Here is a 22,764-nt window from a genome sequence, read left to right on the forward strand (position 1 = left end):
CCTCTAAACTATAAATGAATGTGTAACAATTTTTTAAAAGAATTTATTTATTCATGAAAGAGAGAGAGATACGCAGAGACACACACAGGCAGAGGGAGAAGAAGGCTCCATGCAGGGAGCCTGACGTGGGACTAGAGTCTCCAGAATCAGGCCCCGGGGTTAAGGGCAGTGCTAACCTGTTGAGCCACCAGGGGCTGCCCAAATGTGTAACAATTTTAACCATAACAATCTAGGTTTGTAAATTTCAAACCAAGAATTCAATAAACAGCTACTGCTAAGTACACAGTAAGTTCAAACAATACAGCTTCAAACCATTCCTCTCTGATGGCCGCTAGATATTTAAGAAAATTTGCAAAACATGACATTATTGTTATTTTTAAGACGAGTTTCTAAAAAAAAAAAAAAAAAAAAGTTTCTATCCTTTGCGTCACTTGCTGTTGTTAACCGAGGACCATCTAGTATTCATGAGAATGAACTTCCCAATAAACCATTAACTTCCACAAGTCATTTATTTCCATACCTTGTCTACTAATAGTTGAGAAACTGTCAAAGTAAACAAATGCTGCCACCTTGTGGAATTATAAGTATGGTATTAAATAACTCAATATGATCTGTTAAGCAAAGAAAGAAAAACTTTACTACAAAGTTTCTTTGTCTCTCAGTGAGATTCTCACAACAGTAAATGACCACACTAGAGGTATTTCAGACAATCTTACTGTAAGAATAATTTCTTCTAAAATGTAATGAAAATAATGCAACATTAAATAATGCAAATTTACCATTATATGCCATCTCTAATATATCTTTATCTCTTTTCCCAAAAGAAATTCATCAAAATTTCCTATTTTGAGAGGAATTAAAAGCCTTTAAAGTGAGTTTACTATCAATGATGTGTGTGAATATGAGAAAGGAGAGAAAGGGAAAAATATCACCAGGGCTGTGAAACTTTCAAAGTCTCTTTGGATACTATTTTCCTTGTTGCTACCTTCTAATCTTCACCTATCCTGTCTTACAAACCTCCAAAATTGAAATTTTTTTTCAGGGATCCCTGGGTGGCTCAGCAGTTTAGCACCTGCCTTCAGCCCAGGGAGTGATCCTGGAATCCCGGGATTGAGTCCCGCCCGCATCAGGGTCCCTGCATGGAGCCTGCTTCTCCCTCTGCCTCTGCCTCTGCCTCTGCCTCTGCCTCTGCCTCTGTCTCTGTGTGTGTGTGTGTGTGTGTGTGTGTGTGTGTGTGTCTCTCATGAATAAATAAATAAAATCTTTAAAAAAATTTTTTTCAGAAATGTTAATTCGATGTCAATTAAAAATTGATGTTAGCATGCAAGATGAAACTAAAGGTACCTTTAAATTTTTAATTAAAATATTTTAATAAAACTAATCTCACTTTCTTTAAAAAAAGACTTATTTATTCTGAAGAGAGAGAGTGCAAGCAAACATGGTGTTGAGGGGAGGGGCAGGAGAAGAGGAAAATAGTCTCAACCAGCCTCCATGTAGTGTGTGGGAGTCTGATGTTCAAGCAACTGCACCACCCAGGCATTCCTAATCTCACTTTCATTAGGTGATATTCCCAAACTGAAATCGCACTTAAATCTTCAGCAAACTTCTGCTTCAGAATACACAATGCTCTGACATAAATGTCTTGTATGATCAAGATTTAATACTCCTAAAACCAATATTACACTATATGTTAACTAATGAGAATTTAAATTAAAATATGGGAAAATGATTTAGTAGCATTTAAAAAACAGTCCAAAATTATATTAAAATCAAGCTAAAATGGCTTTCAAAAATGAATTTTTTTTTTCAAAAATGATTTTTAAAAAATCTTTTTTGAATCCTAGAGATGTATAACCAATTCTACATTTTCTAACTAGGAATGCTGCTTTTGTAATATAAAGTTAAGATGGAAATTTTCACTTGGTTTTTGGATTTTTCTTCATTTTGTAATGGAAAAGAAAATATAATACAGGACAAATTTACAATGCTAAGGGACATCAATCTATATTACAATATAAAGTAATCTGCATTATATTTTAGTTGAGTAGAGCCAAATAATTATAGATAAACATATATATCAGGTCATTATTATAAACTTCCAACATTATTTTTGCCATTTCAAATTCAAGCTACATTTCTGGAATTTTTAAAAACATACATTATACATTCTTACACTAGTTAAGAATTTAAGGGGCACTTGTGGGATCCCTGGGTGGCGCAGCGGTTTGGCGCCTGCCTTTGGCCCAGGGCGCGATCCCGGAGACCCGGGATCGAATCCCACGTCGGGCTCCCGGTGCATGGAGCCTGCTTCTCCCTCTGCCTGTGTCTCTGCCTCTCTCTCTATCTCTCTGTGACTATCATAAATAAATAAAAATTAAAAAAAAAAAATTAAAAAAAAAAAATTAAAAAAAAAAAAATAAGGGGCACTTGTGTGGCTCAGTCAGTTAAGCACCCAACTCTTGGTTTCAGCTCAGGTCATGATCTCAAGAGTTGTGGGATTGACACCCGCACAAGGCTCCTCAACGGGTATGGAGGCTGCCTGGGATTCTGTCTCTCCTTTTGCCCCTCACTACCCCAGTCCACTTATGCATAGGCACAACCCCTCTCCCTCTCAAAAGAAAGAAATAAAAGAAAGGAAGGGAAGGGAGGAAGGGAGGAAGGGAGGAAGGAAGGAAGGAAGGAAGGAAGGAAGGAAGGAAGGAAGGAAACTTAGTAGTGTTACACTGTTACTCCAATCTAAATGTTTCAAAAACTTTCTTACACTGCTTCTATAAAGGCACTGAAATAATACTGAGAGCTTTCCTAAATCCAAGCATCATACCTGGCCTGTTCATGGTTATAATCTTAGCCTAGCTCACATTAAGGAGTCATCTAATTTTTGTTATATGAATTCATCACTCATTTAATTAATTAAATAAGCCCCACAATCTACTCCATGTTCAAATTTTAACCACGCCAGTACTTGATAAAGAAAACTCACATTGCCAATACATAGAAAAGAAATTAATATATGATTCTTGTCTTACTACTGAGCTAACCAGCTAGAATACCATAAAAGGTTTACTGCAAGTTTCTCTAGCTATCATCTTAAATTCCAAGATCAATATTCTTACATGTTAATAAAAATCTTAGTCATGCAAATCTAAAACCATACATAGTAATGTATTGGACAAGTTAAAAACTGCCAAATTTCTGATCTGCATCAAAAAATCTTTTTAAGGTTTCTTAATTCTATCTAGGAGATTTTAAAATAAACAAGCAATTTGATGATACCAAGGAATTACTGGTAATTGTGTTACATGTGATACAGCGCTGTGGTTTTAAAATATTCATATTTACATTCTTAAGGATATAAGGATGAAATAACATAGCATCAGCGATTTGTTTCAAATAGTTAAGCAAAGAAAAAATAAAAAGTATAAATAAAGCAAGTGTAACAAAATCTGGATCACTGCTGAATCTGGAAGATGGCGATATGACGGATTATTATTCCATTCTATTTTTATGTGCATTAGAAATTTTCACCACAAATTTTTAAAGAATGGTCATCATCATGATGGACATAAATATAGTAACAAAAAGATAACTAGAAAATCCCAATATTTGAAAACTATTAAGATATATCTCAATAATCAATGAGAGAAAAAAATCAAGTTTGAAACATAAGTGCTTCTTGAACTGAATGAAAATAAAAATATTTCATCTCTTCAATGCCATAACAATGAATAATCATAAAGTTATGAAAACAGCTCCACTTACAGCAGCATCAAAAAAATATTTAGGAATTAACCAAGGAAGTGAAAGATTTATACAATGAAAACTATAAAAAATTTCTTAAAAAAATTAAAGAAAGAAATAAAGACACATCCCATGTGCATGGATCAGAAGACTGAATATTGTTAAGATGTCAACATTACCCAAAGCAATCTAGAGATTCAGTGCAATCCCTGTCAAATCCCAATGACATTTTCTGCAGAAATAGAAAAAAAAAATCTTGAAAAAGAAAAGACTTAGAGGAGTCACACTTCCTGATTTCAAAATTTACTACAAAGCTATGATAAGTGTGTTTGGCACTTGGGTGGTTCAGTCAGCTAAGACTCTGACTCTTAATTGCAGCTCAGGTCATGATCTCAGGGTCATAAAATCGAGCCCCATGTATGGCTCTGTGATGGGTGTGGAGTCTGCTTAACATTCTCTCTCTCCGTTTCCCTCTGCCCCTCAGTCCACACTCTCAGTGTCTCTGAGACAAACGAAAACAAACAGAAAACTGATATAAAAACAAACTCGCAGGCAAATGCAACAGATGAGAGAACCCAGAAATAAACCATTATGTATGTGGTCAAATGCTCTTTGACAAGAGTGGCAATACGATTAAGTAGAAAAAGGACTTTTTCAAGAAATGATGCTGGGAAAACTGCATATCGACCTACGTAAAAATAAATTTGGACCCTTACCTAAAACCATACACAAAAATTAACTCAAAATGGATCAAAAAGTTAAATCTAAAACACAAAACTATAAAACTCTTTTTGTGACTTGGGATTTGACAATGATTTCTGAGATAGGACATCACAAATAAACAGAAGAAAAATAGACAAATTAAACTTCACGAAAATTATAAAATTTTGTGCAATGACAGTAGTAACAAAGTAAAAAGGCAACCCACAAAATGAGAGAAAATACGTACAAATCTGATAAGGGATTAATACCCATAATATAGAGAAAACTACTGAAATGCAACAATAGCAAAATTCAAAACTAGGCAAAGACTTCAATAGCAATTTCTCTAAGGAAGATAAACAAATGGCCAATAAACACAAGAAACAAAGTTCAACAACACTAATCATTAGGGAAATGCAAAGCAAATCTAAGAACTACCACCTCACACCTGTTATAGCATGGTGACTATCGAAAACACAGAAAATAACAAGTGATGGCAAGTATGTGGGGAAACTGGAAGCCTTGTGCACTGCTGATGGGACAGTAAAATGGCATAGCCACTGTGGAAAACAGTATCGCAGTTCCTCAAAAAATTAAAAACAGAATTACCATATAATCCAGCAATGCCATTTCTGGGTATGTACCTAAAAGAACTGAAAACAAGGTCTTGAGGAGGTATCCATACACCCATGTTCATAGCAGTATTATTCACAACAGGTAAAAAACACAGAAGTAACCTACGTGTCCATCAACAGACAAATAAATAAGCAAAATGTGGCATATACATACATATAATGGAGTGTTATGAAGCCTTAAAAAGTAAGAAAATTCTGACATATGTTACAACATGGACAAACACTGACAACATTATACCAAGTGAGATTAGCCAGTCACAAGAAAACAAACAAGGTGTGATTCCACTTAAATGAGATACTTAGAGTAGTCAAAATAATAGAGAAATAAAGTAGAAGGGTTGTTGCCAGGATTCAGGGAAGATGGGAATAAAGAGTTACTGTTTAATGGATATGCATTTTCAGTTTTACAAGATGTCAAGTATTAAAGAGATGGATACTGGTGACCTTTCCATAATATTAAGAAGGTATATATTTAATTCCAGTGAACAGCACACTGTTTAAGATAGTATATAAGTATTTTATCACAATAAAAATAAAATTTGGAAAAAAATAGAAGATAACACACCAAAAATTCATGGGATGCAGCTACTGCAGTGAATAGAGAAAAATTTAAAGCACAAATTATATTAGAGAAGCAAACTTTCAACTGAACACTTTAGTTTCTACCTTAAGAAACTAGAAAAGAGGGATCCCTGAGTGGCGCAGTGGTTTGGCGCTTGCCTTTGGCCCAGGGCGCGATCCTGGAGACCCGGGATCGAATCCCACATCAGGCTCCCGGTGCATGAAGCCTGCTTCTCCCTCCGCCTGTGTCTCTGCCTCTCTCTCTCTCTCTGTGACTATCATAAATAAATAAAAATTTAAAAAAAAAAAAAAAAAGAAAGAAACTAGAAAAGAGCAAATTAAAGCTAGGGAAAGCGAAGAAAAACAAATAATAAAATTAAGAGCAGAAATCAATGAAACAAAAATACAGACTATAAAAAACTAAGAACAAGCTACTTGAGAAGACAAATAATATTGATAAACTTCTAAACCAGACCTTTAAGGAAAAAAAATAAAGGAAACAAGTTTCCAATAACAGAGATGAGAAAGAGATCTTAGATAATCTAAAGACATAAAAGGATAATAAAGAATATTGCAAACATGTGAATGTGCATAAATTCAACAACCCTCATGAAATGGACAAATTCTTTTAAAAACACAACTAAAAATCATGTTTAATCAAGAAAAATATCAATAACCTGATTAGTCCTATTTTTTAAAATTATTTTATATTTGGAACTCTTTTCTCAAACAAAATTCAAGGCCAAGATGGCTTCACTGGAGAAGTCTACAAAATATATAAGGGAGAAATAATACCAATTCTTCACAAACTTTTTTAGAAAACTGAAGACAGGGGAGCCCTTATGAGAAGAACATATCCTGTCACCAAAACCAAAGACATTTGTAATAATACAAGCTGACCCTATGAGGTGAATACTATTAATCATTCCATTTTAAAGACGAAGACATTGAGGACTAAAGAAACTCCGAAACTTGCCCAAGACCACAGAACTACAAATTGGGAGGCAACTTAACTTCAGACACAGGCTCTTAACTAGAACAATGAAACTGCGTGTCAAATTAAATTCTAGATACTCTTGCAAAAGTAAATAGTAAAAAATGTTGACCAACACTTACCTAGAGACTATGCTGGAACCATTATAGAGATCACTAGCATATGACAATGTAGCCAAAGGTCGTACTGAATTATACCGAGTAAACTTGGACAAGCATTCCTGAAATTCATCCAACTGGCTTGCAGTTCGACTATCATCTATATGAAAAAACAAAAAAACAAAAAAACAGAAACAAAATAAAATAAATTAGCTGAACTGCAATGTAAGTCAAGGAGCAGTATACACAGATTTAAAATTATATTCTAAATACAAACAATTCTTAAGCATTTAGAGAACACTAGCATGGATAAACTGGAATGCTGATCTTTTAGCTTTAACAAAAATTTCTTAGTGGTTCATTGAAGACACTGTCTCTTTCACCATCAATAAAAACATAACATAGGGATCCCTGGGTGGCGCAGCAGTTTGGCGCCTGCCTTTGGCCCAGGGCGCGATCCTGGAGACTCAGGATCGAGTCCCACGTCGGGCTCCCGGTGCATGGAGCCTGCTTCTCCCTCTGCCTGTGTCTCTGCCTCTCTCTCTCTCTCACTGTGTGCCTATCATAAATAAATAAAATAAAATTAAAAAAAAAAAAAACAAACATAACATAAATATTTCTTAAGCAACAATTTATTGGGGGGAAAATGTGGCTCTGATCAAAAGGATTTTAATCTTTTATTAAAACGAAATTAAAAAAAAAAAAAAAAAGAACAAACAAAAACAAAAACAAAATCCCAGGCAGCCCAGGTGGCTCAGCAGTTACCGCCACCACCTTCAGGCCAGGGCATGATCCTGGAGACCTAGGATCGAGTCCCATGTTGGGCTCCCTGCATGAAGCCTGCTTCTCCCTCTGCCTGTGTTTCATGAATAAATAAATAAAATCTTGGGATCCCTGGGTGGCGCAGAGGTTTGGCACCTGCCTTTGGCCCAGGGCACGATCCTGGAGACCCGGGATCGAATCTCACGTCGGGCTCCCAGTGCACGGAGCCTGCTTCTCCCTCTGCCTGTGTCTCTGCCCCTCTCTCTCTCTCTTTGACTATCATAAATAAATACAAATTAAAAAATAAAATAAATAAATAAAATCTTTAAAAAAATATCCCTTATCGATGTTGAAAGTTAGGATGGACAGAGGAGTATATACACTAGGACATCTATTCATTATTATGAAGGAACATGTTTATAGGGTTACATCTACATGACCATGTTTATTTACCTTCAAAATACAATTTATAATATAATTTAGGTTAAGAAAGTAATTGCTTAAAAAAAAAAAGAAAGTAATTGCTTAAGTAAAAAGAAAGTGAATTACTTGTTCATATTATACTTTGAAATTTTCAAATCCAATTATGAAAAGGAAGTAGAAAACTGTAATATATCAATTATTCTAAAAAATAAAATACTTCTACTCAAATGTCTTGGTGGTATATGGAAAACATTAATTCCATCCACTAGAACACAGTATAAATGCTTTAAGTAAAGTCCACTTCAGTAAATTAATCATAATTAACCTATGTGGAATTTAAATCACAAAATCATCTCACAAAAGACTGAGAATAAATACAGCTATCTATTGTCCAATCTAGGAATAAGACTACATAGAAAGTCTGAATAAAATCATTGTTTTTAAAAAGTACTTCAAGTTTGGACTTGTACTTTCCTTTCTAAAGAAAGAAAAGTAAAACCTAATTACTTTAGTCAGCTTCCTAACTGAAATTTGAAATGAGACTGTTACAACAATGTTTTAATACCTTCTTCCTTACTCCTAGTTCATACACATACAAATACATACAACTTTCTCAGTGTAAACTTTCATGATACCCTCTCCCCCTTTTTAAAAGATTTATTTACTTATTAGAGAGAGAGAGAGAGAGAGAGAGAGAGAGAGAGCACATGAGCAGGGAGAGGGGCAGAGGGAGATGCAGGCTCTCTGCTGAGCAGGGAGCCCAACATGGGGCTCCATCTCATGACCCTGACTAAGATCATGACCTGAGCCAAAAAGCAAGAGTTGGATGCTTAACCAACGGGGCACCAGTCACCCAGGTGCCCCGTGATTTACCCATCTTATTTATCCTCTGAAAATAACAGTAGACACAATGAAATTTAGATATAAGAATCATGAAGTCTGCAGAGTTAATGTACCATAGGATAGACAGTAGAGAACTGATTTAATTCATCTGGATGTATTATATTATCTTGAAGATTAACTACTTACATGAAGAAATTTATCTAAAACTGACAACAACAAAAAACAATTACTAGTCTCTGATACTAAGCTTCTATCCTCAATATTTTACATTTTAAAAATTTAAACAGTAACATAGCAAATTCACCTAACAACTTATATCAAGGTTCCAATTTTATACTGTTTCCATTCTAAAAACAGCAAAGGAACAAACTCAATTAAATGCACGGTCATAATGTTACTTAACTAATGCTCCTGCTCCACAAAAATTATTCTCAGTAAATTCAACAAGTTGGAAATAAAACAAATCAACTGTACTACAAAGTGGTTTGAATTTAACAACTAATTGGTTCTTTTTATATATAATCCTATTACTGTGAGTATTTAATGTAATAAAGAGTGACTGGAAAAAGAAAAAGAGTGACTGGAAAGACACCTTAGATATTTGTTTAAATATGAATTTAATGTAAATCTATTCTTTCATATTTTGACACCAATCCCTAAGTACAAAAAATTCACAAGCATTCAAGAATGTAAATTCTGTTTAAAACCATGATCTTTTCCTGGATAGCTAAACTTCTCTAGCCATCATAACCTATTCATTAACACCTACTTCTAACAAAATTATGAAGTGAACAATAAAAATAGCTACTCTAGTATCTGAAACTACAGGCATTCAACTTTTTTATCTGGTTATGAAAAGGAAGGATTTTATTTGCTCAGTAGATTTTGGCCAATAATCATACATATCTGCTAGCCTATTACTTTTCCAATCACAGATTAGTTGGTGAAACTGTATTCTGCAGCTCTTTTCTATCTACTAATGCTTTTTAATTTACTTCTCTTTCAGTTACAACTAAGAGTCCAAGGCATTAATCTCTTAATCTTCATCTTTCATTTTCAGAGTTGAAAATTGAAAGTCAAAAATAGGGAGGTGGGTTCTCATCTAAAAATACACAAAATGATAATCAAATATTATGAACTCCATTATGTAGAAGTTAAAATTCCCTCTTCACAGTCAAAGGCACTAGGAAGAACTTCATATTCAGCAATATAGGTGTAGTCAGTGTGAAAATTCAGTAAGATAAACTTAAGACTCCTTACACACTAAGGACAACATATTTTAAGTACAAGAGAGCCATGCCCATAAAAATGGACATCAAGCCTTCCTCCTGGTTTTAATCTATTCTACCTTCCAGTAATCTTACATCCCCAAAATAAATTGGTCTATGAATACACCTTTACTATGCCACAGCATGCAGTTACTTAAAAATTACTCCCCAATCTCTCTTTCCTCTCTTTTTCTTTTAAATGTCTGCCATTTGCTTTAGGCTGTATTTCAACATTGTACCAAAAACAAAATCTAACAGGGTTAATATGAGCCCTCTGCCAATCAGAATGTAGGTCTCAAACCATTTTCAATTTCACAGCTTCCTACTACAGTTTTCAGACGATTATAGAGGCTCCATAGCATCTCAATTCCTAGGCAATATGATACAATGAAAGCTTTCCATCTTTACAACTGCTGATCATTAATTTCATACACATTCATAAACAGAGCTTGGCTCCCTCCTAGACTGCCTATGAAAATCTTCTTTTTCCTCCATCACCACCCTAAGGCAAACTTGCACAAAGGTCTAAAACAGCAAGTAGATTTTTTTTCTCCTTCAAATTTTTATCTAAATTCTAGTCAGTCAGCACACAGTGAAATATTGGTTTCAGGAGAATTCAGCGATTCATCACTTACATACAATACCCAGTGTTCATCATAACAAACAAGTACCCTCCTTAATACCCATTCCCCATCAAGCACGTCCCCCAACTACCTCCCTCCAACACCCCTCAGTTTATTCTTTAAGAGTCTCTTATGGTTTGTTTCCTCTCTTTACCTCCTCCCATATGTTCATCTGTTTTGTTTCTTAAATTCCACATATAAGTGAAATTATATGGTATTTGCATTTGTCTGAGTGACTTACTTTGCTTAGCATGATACACTCTAGCTCCATCTATGTTGTTCTGAATGGCAAGATTTTATTCTTTTTGATGGCTAAGTAATACTTCATTGTTTATACATACCCCCTGTTCTTTATCACTCATCATCACTCAATGGACATTTGGGCTCTTTCCATAGTTTGGCTACTGTTAATAATGCTGCTATAAACATCAGGATGCATGCCCCCCACCCCCCGTTAAAACTGTATTTTTGTATCCTTGAATAAATACCTACTAATGCAACTGTTAGATCACAAGTTCTATTTTTAACATTCTAAGGCACGTCCATACTGTTTTCTAGACTGGTTACAACAGTTTGCATTCCCACCAACATAAAAGAGGATTTCCCTTTATCCACATTCTCAGCAACACCTATTGTTTCTTGTATTGTTCATTTTAGCAATGTGTCTAATTGAGCACCTAACTTATACCAATCTTTGTATTTTGAATAGATATATTTACATCCCCTATAAATATTAAAAAACAATGAAATAAAACAAAAAACACAGGGATGGTGTTAATGTCTCTACTTCATTGATGAGCAAAGACACTGAGAAGACTCACAGCTTGAGGGCAGAACTACATTACTTTTTGAAAGCAATGAAAATATCCAATGCTAACATGTCCTTGACTTTGCATAAGTCATTTCCTCTATGTTGAAGATGTTTCTAATTACCTTATTTAGTTAATGAATTTTAGTCTTGACTAAATACAATCCTATAAAATCCACACAGCTATCATTCCATTTATCCATTTTCAACTTGGCACAGATTTTTCATTCCTAAGTTATATTAATGGATATTCTTCTTTATTCCCAATACACTTGTATAACATATAATATCACAGAGACAAGAAGAGACAAGAGAAATCAGTTCATCTTTTTGTTACCCAAAATGATAGTGCTTAGAACTTAATAAATACTTAGTATTTAATAATAATATTTAATAATAAGAGAAAATTGAAAAAAAATAATAAGAGAAAATTGAATGGATTTATTTTTCCTAGCAACACATTCAAGGCTGATGTTTTTCTTAACTTTACATATAGCTCACTACATAAAGATTGAAATTTCTTAAATGGAGAAAAAAAATAGCTATGGGAAAGCAATGTTCTTCAAGATCTCTAAGAACCTCCAGAACACTCTGGTAGAATATGTTGAAAATACACACTTTTGCTTTATAAATAGGATTTTATATAAATCCAGCATAAGAAGCTAGAAATGGATCTGACATATGAATTCGATATATTTTAAGAAGTCTGGAATATGTACCTGAAATACGAGACATCCTTGTAGAAAAGTAACATTGCTCTAAGTCTTCAAAATGAGCAGTGAGTCGTTTTCTTCGTGATGCTAATGTGCTGTTATACCAAGGCTGCTTCTTTGTCTAAAGTAGTTAACAAGAAAAGACACTTGTAACTTAGAACAAATGACAGTCTTTTTCTGCACAGAATATCTAAATGATTGCAAATTCAAAATGTCAACACATTAAAATAACAACAAATAGTAAATACTCATAGTTCTTAGACCATATTTTTCTATTTTTATTTTAAAATGCAAATAAGCTCAGGGTTGGGAGGCCATGAGGAGGAATTGGGGGCCAGGTCCTGATCCTTAGCCTAGAATTCCTGGGGAGTCAGGTTATACTATGGAAGGGAGGGGGTGAATCTATTACCATACCTCAGGTACCATACCTCAGGTAACAGGGGGGTGCATAGGTGGGGAGAGGAACCGGTGGCCCACAGGCCAGAGAGGAGGGAGTTCTACGAATGGCAAAAGGCTTGAGGATGGGGCCACTTGGGGTAGGCGGACAAGACAGCCCTGCAGGGGCAAGTGGTGAGTCCCACCAAGTGGTGAGTCCCACCCCCTGGTTGGTACAATATGGTTTGCTATAAAGCTCAAGCCTTCTAGCCAAAAAATAAAATAAAATAAAATAAAATATGCAAATAGGCTCTAAAGGCCAATTTTATAAGAATGAAATAGGAAACCTCTTTCAACTCTCCAAATTAAATGAAAACAGAAATCATTAGAACTATCATGCTAAATTTACAATTTTGAGGATTTTAAGATAAAGAAATTGTTAGAAAACAATGTTCAAAAGAAAACTACTTTTTCACCACCCTTATATGGACTCCTTGAATAACAGAAACAGTACTTGATTGTCAGAGTATATATTTAAGTTAATACTGATTACTAAATTAAGGGGCAGGGCGGCTCCAGTGGCCCAGGGGTTTAGCATCGCCTTCGGCCCGGGGTGTGATCCTAGAGACCCAGGATCGAGTCCCAAGTCGGCCTCCCTGCATGGAGTCTGCTCCTCCCTCTGCCTGCTTCTCCCTCTGCCTGTGTCTCTGCCTCTCTCTGTGTCTGTCATGAATAAATAAATAATATATTTTTAAAACTTAATTAATTAGGGGCAGTAATATGAATTAATTGATTAATAATTAATTAATTAAGGGGCAGTAATGTGAAACATGTATAGACTAGTCTGACATACACATTAGAAGATCAGAATAACTAAATCAGATATATATAAAGCCAGCAAACCTGAAATACCTGAAATTGGTATGTAAATTGGCAAAAAACCTAAAATTGGCATATAAATCTATGAAAAACAAAAACCTATGATCCTCAATATATAATATGCTGAAGCCATGTTAAATCAAAGGATAAGACCATTCTTTTTACAAATGGTTATCATCTATGATTACGCTCGAGGCACACAGACACAAAGATGAGACAGGTAACCAGAACTTGAGATGACACAAGTTAACCATAACTATACAACTGCAAATGTATTTAAGTAATAAATATTAAGGTACTACTACCTTGAATAAAACACTGTAAAGTGACCCTTGCTAAAACTAGATGGTAGAGGGCAGCCCAGGTAGCTCAGCAGTTTAGTGCCGCTTTCAGCCCAGGGCGTGATCCTGGATCTGTCTCTCTCTCTGTGTCTCTCATGAATAAATAAATAAAATCTTAAATAAAAAACAAGATAGTAGATAAAAAGCGTATTTTAAAGCACTGCTTGGATCACAAGAAAATAAATAAGACAACTTTAGAAGGCATAAGAGACAACCAACCAAAGAGGAAGCTGAATCAGAGAGGTGATATTAAAGAAAATATAATGATGCAGAGGAGGGCAAAGACAAAAGGAACAATACTTAAATGTACAAATACCTATAAAAGGAAAAAAACACTAAAACTGAGATTTAGAGGCTGAAAAGTAAATCTGTGAGCCAGAAGATAAATCTAAAGGAATTAACCAGAACTAAGGATAAAAGAAAAAAGGACAGAAAATTTGAAACAGAGACTAAAAACAATCAGACAGAAAAGATAACTTACCTGACAGGACCAACAACTAAAATAGTTAACAGCAATAAAAGAGGCTAGGGGAGTGAACTTTGGATATGCTCAAAAAGTGGAGAGAAAACAACTCCAATCTAAAATTCAAATCCTGACAAAACTATCCAGCAACAAAATAAACATTTTTTTCATGTGAATGAAAACAAAGACTACTGCCTATAATCCATTTCTTTTAAAAAAAAGTGTGAAATCATGTGCTTAAAAAATTCAGTATTGAAACCAGAAGGCCTGAGACACAAAATGAAAAGAAGAAAAGTCTAACCAAATAAGTAATTTTAAGTATTTTAAACATTGTTTTTAACATTAATTAGAATATTAAAATTACGGGCCTTAAGAATAAGACAGAGTAAATACACCAAAAAAAAGCATGTAAATCAGAAGAGTGAAAAAAGTCTCAATTCTGGAGCACTTACATTATTCAGGAAAGTAATTAAGGTGTTAAATCTAATGAAAATATGTTCAACATCACTGATCATCAAGGAAATATAAATGAAAACCACAATGAGATATCACCTCACAACTGTCACAATGGCTAAAGTAAAAAAACACAAAAAACAACAAGTGTTGACAAGAGAATAAGGAACCCTTGTACACAGTTAGTGGGAATGAAAACTGCCACTGTGGAAAACAGAATGTGGAGATTCTACACAGAATTAAAAATAGAACCACAATATGATCCAGTAATTCCTCTCCTATGGATTTACCCAAACAATATGAAGATACTAATTCAAAAAGATACAAGTACCATAGGTTTACCACAATATTATCTGAATAGCTGAACTATGGAAGCAGCCCCAGCATCCACTGATAAATGAATGGATAAAGAAGTCACATACACAGAGACACACACAGTAGAATGGATAAAGATGTCAAGCACACATGTGTACACACATGCGTGTGCACACGCATAGGCACAGAGGAGGGAATATTACTTAGCCATGAAAAAGAACAAAATCTTGCCATTTTCAACAACATGGATGGATCCAGATAGTACATGCTAAGTCAGAAAAAGGCAAATGTCATATAATTTCCCTTATATGTAGAATTTAAGAAACAAAACAAAGGAGCAAAGAAAAAGAGACAAACACTCTTAACAGAGAACAAACAGATGGCTACTAAAGGGGAGGTAGATAGGGAGATATAGGGACGCTTGGGTGGCTCAGTGGTTGAGCGTCTGCCTTCAGCTCAGGGCATTGATCCCAGAGTCCCAGGATCGAGTCCTGCATTGGGCTCCTGCATTGAGCTGCTTCTCCCTTTACCTAGGTCTCTGCCTCTCTCCCTCTCTCTCAAATGAATAAATAAATAAATCTTTAAAAAAAAAAAAAAAGATAGGGAGGTGTATGAGATAAGTAAAGGGGATTAAGACTATACTTATCACAATAAACACTGAGTAATGTATAAAATTACTCAATCACTATATTGTACACTTGACTAATATAACATTGTATGTCAACTATATTGGATTTTTAAAAAAATTTTTAAATATGATAATAGGGGGATTCCTGGGTGGCGCAGCGGTTTGGCATCTGCCTTTGGCCCAGGGTGCGATCCTGGAGACCCTGGATCAAATCCCACGTCGGGCTCCCGGTGCATGGAGCCTGCTTCTCCCTCTGCCTGTGTCTCTGCCTCTCTCTATGTGTGACTATCATAAATAATAAATAAAAATTAAAAAAATAATTAAATATGATAATAGGTCTAAATTCTGTTTAGGTGTTAAGTTTGGATAAATTTCAAGGATAACTACTGAAAGCATAGTAACAGAATAGGTAATGTTTAAAATGTTAAAATGGTAGGAAAAGGGGGGTAAAAACATAAGAGAAAAACACAAAAATTGAGACAAATAGCAAGCATTAAAGAGTAAAACAGTGAAACTATATCAATAATTGTAATAAATATACTAAATTAGTGATAGAAAGGAATTTTAAAATATAAACTGTATGCTATCAGCCAAAAAAATCACTGAAAACATAAAGACACTGAAAACCTGGAAGTAATAACATGAAAAATAATACACTAGGCAAATGTAATCAAAGGAGGAAAAACAGACTCAAGATGAAAAGCATTAATGGAACAGGAAATAGCACCGGGAAGTGTAAAAGTTTCAATGTGATAATTGTACACCTAGTATACATATAATAGTACAGCCTCAAATATATATATAAAGCAAAACTTCCTACAGACATTGACAAACCCACCAAAAGAGCAGAAGATTAACCTCATCAACTCAACAGAGAAATCGATATGATCTAATTTTTAAAATTTAATGAATTACATATAGAACGCTGTATCCAATGAGAAACAGATTTTTCTTAAGCATACATGGGACATTTACAAAACTGGCATGTGCTGTGACACTAGATATGTTTATAATCTCAATAGGTCAGAATTTCTTAAATGGAATACAAAGGGCACTGATTATGAAAGTTACAAATTCAATAACTTCAATTAAGAAACTCTTGATCAAAATTCATCATTAGAGAGAAGATACAAACTGGATGATATTGGCAACATTTGCAACACCTAAGAAACAAGTTATTACTACTTTGAATATACATATATAAGTTTCTTCAAGTAAAAAAACAGAAGATTGATATAAAAAACTTAGAAAAGACATCAAATGCTATTTCACATAAAGTAAAGGACAATAAATATAGGATGCTGGCTTTAGAGTGTCGGAAAAATAAGAATTAAAACCACAACTAACTTATATTCCTATACACTAAAGTGGCAACCATTTAGAGGTTGAATAATACTAATTACTGACAAGGATGTGTGGTGAAACTAGAATTCATATACTTCAGTGATAGGAGCTTTAAATTAATAAAAAGACTTTAAAAAGAATTTGATATCTCAGAATACAAAAAACATTGATATGTCTACTCTGTTACTCTCACTTCCTCTCCTACGTACGATATCTAGGGAAACTCTTGCACCTGAACAATCAGGAGACATGTGTACAAAGATGCCTTTAATATCAAAAACAGAAACTCTGATGAATCAACTACACCCATAGAACTAGAACAAACAGCTACTAAACTCAGGAACTAAAGTCTAAAAAACAATTCTGGAAAAAACTACTCATAATATCATTTTTAGAAAGTCTACATATAGCTAAACCAAATAATACAGGCTTACATATATGCACAGTAAAACTATTCTAAAAAGGCAACTCATTGATAAACACAACTATCAGAAAAGTAGCTCTGGGGACGCCTGGGTGGCTCAGAGCTTAAGCATCTGCCTTTGGCTCAGGGGGTAATCCCGGGTCCTGGGATGGAGTCCATGTCAATCTCCCCTCGGGGAGCCTGCTCCTCCCTCTGCCTATCTCTGCCTCTCTCTGTTTGTCTCTCATGAATAAATAAGATAAAAATCTTAAAAAAGAAAAGAAAAGAAGCGAAGCTCTGGACATGAGGCAGAGTGATGGAATTTGTAAGAAGTACCATTAATGTTCTAGTAATTAACATCAAGAGCTCAGCCCATTGAGTTTCTTTAATTGCAATTGTGCTTCTAAATTACATATTCATGAAATATATTCCTTTTTAAAAACCAACATAATTTTCATGAATTCTAAGCAGAAGAATCTAGATTTTTTTAAAAAGTGATCTGCTCTAAATTAAATCTTTAAAAAAGGGAGAGGGAGGAATCCCTGGATGGCTCAGTGGTTTAGTGTCTGCCTTTGGCCCAGGGCGTGATCCTGGAGACCCGGCATCGAGTCCCACATCAGGCTCCCTTGCATGGAGCCTGCTTCTTCCTCTGCCTGTGTCTCTGCCTCTCTGTCTCTCGTGAATAAATAAATAAAATCTTTAAAAAATAAATAAATAAAAAGTGATCTGTTCAATGGAAATACAGAAAAGATTTTAGTTTGAAACGTGAGAATGATTACATAACAAAAATCAAGAGTATACAAGAAGCAGTCAAAAACAGTTTGCCTTCCAGTTTTGTTTTTTTTTTAAGATGTATTTATTTATTTATGATAGAGAGAGAAAGAGAGAGAGAGAGAGGCAGAGACACAGGAGGAGGGAGAAGCAGGCTCCATGCCAGGAGCCCGGGACTCCAGGATCACGCCCTGGGCTGAAGGCAGGCACTAAACCACCGAGCCTTCCAGTTTTTATAGCAACTTTTTTCACAATCATTTTGCTATTTACTCTTAGCTTTTCCTTAATTTATTTTTTCAGTGCAATTCCTTTCTAATCCATCCAAAATTAGGTTGCTTCATAATTCTTGGTAAAAATGCATTACCTAGCCCATCGCTATATATTAATTACTAAATTTACAAATAAAATTAATATAAATGAAAAGAAATATGCTAATAGTGAAGGGACAGATAGAACTGGCTGTAAATAATCTACAAGGCCAATCATCAGAATGAACATGTTCAGAATAAGACCTAGAAAAAAAAAAAAAGATCTAGATATATAGGTAGGATATAAACATGGCTAAAAATCAAAAGGAAATGCTCATCACTTGTGTTGTGTTGATCTAGATTATCCCTAAAGAAAAATGGCCACATTGACCAAATATCTGATGTAGTATTTCACTTAACATAATAACTTATAGGTCTATCCATGTTGTAGCCAAGATTTTCTTTTTTTCTTTTTTAAAGATTTATTAGAGAGAAAGACAGAGACAGAGAAAAGAGAGAGGAAGAAACAGATTCCCTGCTAAGCAAGGAGAGCAACTCAGAGCTCAGTTCCAAGACCCTGGGATCATTGCCTGAGCCAAAGCCAGACACTTAACCAACTGTGCCATGTAGGCACCCTGATTTTCTTTTTTTTTATGGCTGAATAATCTACTATTGTGTGTGTGTGTGTGTGTGTGTATGCATGCAACTTTTCTATGCATTCACCCACTAATGGGCAGATACAGAAATAGAAAGACATGCTTAATACATGCTTATGTTTTATATATGTATGAAATACATATATGATTGTATAAATATTATTATATACTGAGAAGCATGGATTAATCTCAGCTAGTCTGGACTGCCCACGTGGTGATCTCCAGACTCTTGCCCACATTATGGAACATATTCACTAAAAAAAGATAAATGATATTCTGTAACCATAAGTCAGTAGGATGTTCTAGAGCGATGTATTAGTCTGTCAGTATTGTTTAGTAATAATAAATGGCTTTATGATTCATACCTGGTTTCAGTAGAGGCTTTAAAGGCTGGTTACATAACTAGAATGTACTGCCTACATGACTAACTTAAAATAAGAGACCCTGCCTATAAGCCATCTTTGGATTCCTATTACTGAGGTACTTATGACACAAGCCAGTAGTAGTTCTAAACCTGGAGAAAAAGCAATTCCTATGTGACCCAGTGTGGAAGGACAAAGAAGCCTAGGCCTGAAATCACCACATCCCTTTCAATGAGTATCCTCCTCCTGCTTGGCTGTATGGTATCCAGTGCCTTTAATCAAGCTGTTCCAGAAGCATAAACTATTTGACTTTTGTGATCCTTTCATTAATCACTTAAGGTGATTAATATGTAATTAATGCATATATATATATCTGTATAGATAACATAGATTATATAAACATACATATACATATGTCTCCTAGTTCTGTCCACTTGGAAGGCCTACAAGCACAGAAACTTGGAAGAGCAACGAGCACACTTAAAACCCATATCTTGTTTTTTTACATAACATTCTCCATTAAAAGAAAAGAAATAGTGTTTCCTGGATACATGGCTGATTCTAGGACTGGGGCAAGTTAAGTACAAGATGATGCTGGAACACCTTTTTGTCTACGACGTAAGGAGGTACCTGAAGAATGATAGGAACATGTCAAAAGGATGTGGAAATCAACTTGAAAGAGTTCCAACTATACAAATATGGGACAACTTAAGTTTCAAAATGATTAACAGAATGAATTACAAATCCATGAACCCATAAGGATATGAACAAAGAGGAGGGAAAGATCTTCCTTATAGTAGAAATGCTAAAACGTATAATAAGGAATTAAAAATTATCATTTGGGCAATAGCCATACCAATAACTGTTCTCACTAAGATTTATTAAGATCTCAGATGAGAAAAAATGGTAATTTTACAATAACGAAATTTGACAGGTAAATGATCTGAGTTAACATCATCAGTATTTAGCAAAGAGGTATCATATGTACCCAGATATGAGAAACTAAAAAAAAAGGGTACAATAACATCTCTGTAGTATTCCTGGTTAAAATGGATAATCTGAATCTAATCATAAGAAAACATCTGACAAATTCAAATTGAGGGATGTTCTACAAAATAAATAACTGAATACTCTTCAAAAATGTCAGTGTAATATAAGACTGAGGAACAATTAAGATTTTTAAGGAGACGGGTACCTGGGTGGCTCAGTGGTTGACCCTCTTGCCTTTAGCTCAAGTCATAATCCTGGGGTCCTGAGATTGAGTCCCACATCAAGCTCCCCATGGAGACCCTGCTTCTCCTTCTGCCTATGTCTCCGCCTCTTTCTCTGTGTCTCTCAAGAATAAATAAATCTTTTTTTTAAAAAGGTAATAGGGATCCCTGGGTGGCTCAGCGGTTTAGCGCCTGCCTTTGGCCCAGGACGCGATCCTGGAGTCCGGGGATTGAGTCCCATATCGGGCTCCCGGCATTGAGCCTGCTTCTCCCTCTGCCTGTCTCTGCCTCGCTCTATCATGAATGAATAATGAATGAATGAATGATCTTTTAAAATAATAAAAAAATTAAAAAGGTAATAAAACCTACAGCTGTACCATAGGTTCCATAGCTATTCTACTATGATTGGGAGTATTTATTTTTGCAGAATTTTTATCTATACAAATAATACTGGCATATAATCTTTACCAGTACTTTGAATCATTTCTTATAATAAATCTCTAACTATATAATGATCAATTCACATTTTTGCTTACATCTTATGCATATATTGCCAAATATTCTTCCAACTCTCTTCCCCTCTCCCAAACTCACACAACCACACACAGCACGGAAGATTATTTCCAATTTTGAAAAATCCTGAGCCGTATCTATTAGGCGACTGTTTTGTAACCTTACATTACTTCATATTTTGTTTGTATTATTTGGGAAGGTAAGTATTATTTTATATATGAGCTAATGATTTGAATTTTCACTCTTTTTTCTTGAACTTTTACAAATAAACTTTTACATTTTTTACCATTTTCTTTTCTTTTTATCAAAAAGATGAAATGGATATAAAAAGCTTTCATTATTTTGAAGCAATCAAACTAATTGCCTATCATACTTAAAATACCTTTCCTAGTTTTTTAAATGTTGTTCATTGTTAAAATTCTGTTAATATAAAATACAGGCTTCTTTCTCAATTTCCATAGTCCTATTATTATTTATATCATTGCTTAGCTGATCTAGATGCTCACACTAAGTGGTTTTCCACAAATAGTTTCCTGGCTATCAAAACACCATTTACGCCATTTACTTAAATCCTCACTTTCGCCACTGATCTGCATAACCACCTCTACCACAGGCTAATAAATTCATTACCTTCCAGTTTGATTTTAAATTTTATTGTGCTCCTTTTGTTACAGCAATCCTAGAAGACATATTAATGATTTATTAGATAAAAACCCTTGTGATTATCACATCTCTGAATCATTCATCCTACTAATGAACTTTAAAGTCAGTTGGTCACACCCTCTGCACTCTTAAAAAAACTATTGAGTTTTGGGCAGCCCGGGTAGGCTCAACAGTTTAGCACCGCCTTCAGCCCAGGGTGTGATCCTGGAGACGCGGGATTGAGTCCCATGTCAGGCTCCCTGCATGGAGCCTGCTTCTCAGTCTGCCTGTGTCTCTGCCTCTGTGTGTGTGTGTGTGTGTGTGTGTGTGTGTGTCTCATGAATAAATAAATTAAATCTTAAAAAAAAAATATTGAGTTTATGGAATCACATTAAATTAATAGTTATGGCAACTGATCTATTCAAATTGTTCTATAACTGCTTCAATCTCTTTCAATATTTTTAATTTATCTTAAAAATTCTGTATTTCATTCAGATTTATTTTACTAGTATGCATAAGTACTGTCCAAATTATTTTAATCTATTACATATTATAAGTCAATCTCAATTATATACTGAAACATTTTATATGTGTTCTTTTTTTATTTGTCCCTCTTCACTGACCATCTTAAGCTTCAGGGGACCTGGGTAGCTCATCATTTAAGTGTCCACTCTCAGTTTCTGCTGGGATTATGATCTCAAGATCATGAAACTGAGCCCCCGCCCTTAGGCTCATGCTGGGTGCGGAGCATGCATAAGATTCTCTACCTCTCCCTCTGCCCCTCTTCCAGCTGGTGCCATGTATGTGAGCTTTCTCTCTCCTTCTCTCAAATAAATGAAATCTTTAAAAAAAAAAAAAAAAAAAACTCCCAGCTTCTTGAGCTGAATGTCTAGTTCATTTATATTCATTCTCATCTAAAAGTGAATCCATTTAATAATACAAATTTTTGAGGACAATTCTGACCACATTTCAAAATTTTTGACATGTAGTAT

At 34.7% G+C, this 22,764-nt stretch overlaps 1 protein-coding gene across 5 annotated transcripts in view; it reads right to left on the minus strand.

Moving 5' to 3' along the window:
* Positions 1–22,764, minus strand: part of COP1 (COP1 E3 ubiquitin ligase) — a 247,303-nt gene that overhangs the window by 134,569 nt on the left and 89,970 nt on the right. For all 5 annotated transcript variants that reach the window (XM_072733092.1, XM_072733089.1, XM_072733091.1 and 2 more), the window contains 2 exons: positions 12,175–12,289; positions 6,753–6,888 (listed from right to left, as the gene is read on the minus strand). In XM_072733092.1, coding sequence (XP_072589193.1) covers positions 6,753–6,888; positions 12,175–12,289 — 251 coding nt within the window. The remainder of the gene's footprint in view (positions 1–6,752; positions 6,889–12,174; positions 12,290–22,764) is intronic.

The sequence above is a fragment of the Vulpes vulpes genome, chromosome 13, assembly GCF_048418805.1.
Source record: "Vulpes vulpes isolate BD-2025 chromosome 13, VulVul3, whole genome shotgun sequence".
Lineage (NCBI taxonomy): Eukaryota > Metazoa > Chordata > Mammalia > Carnivora > Canidae > Vulpes > Vulpes vulpes.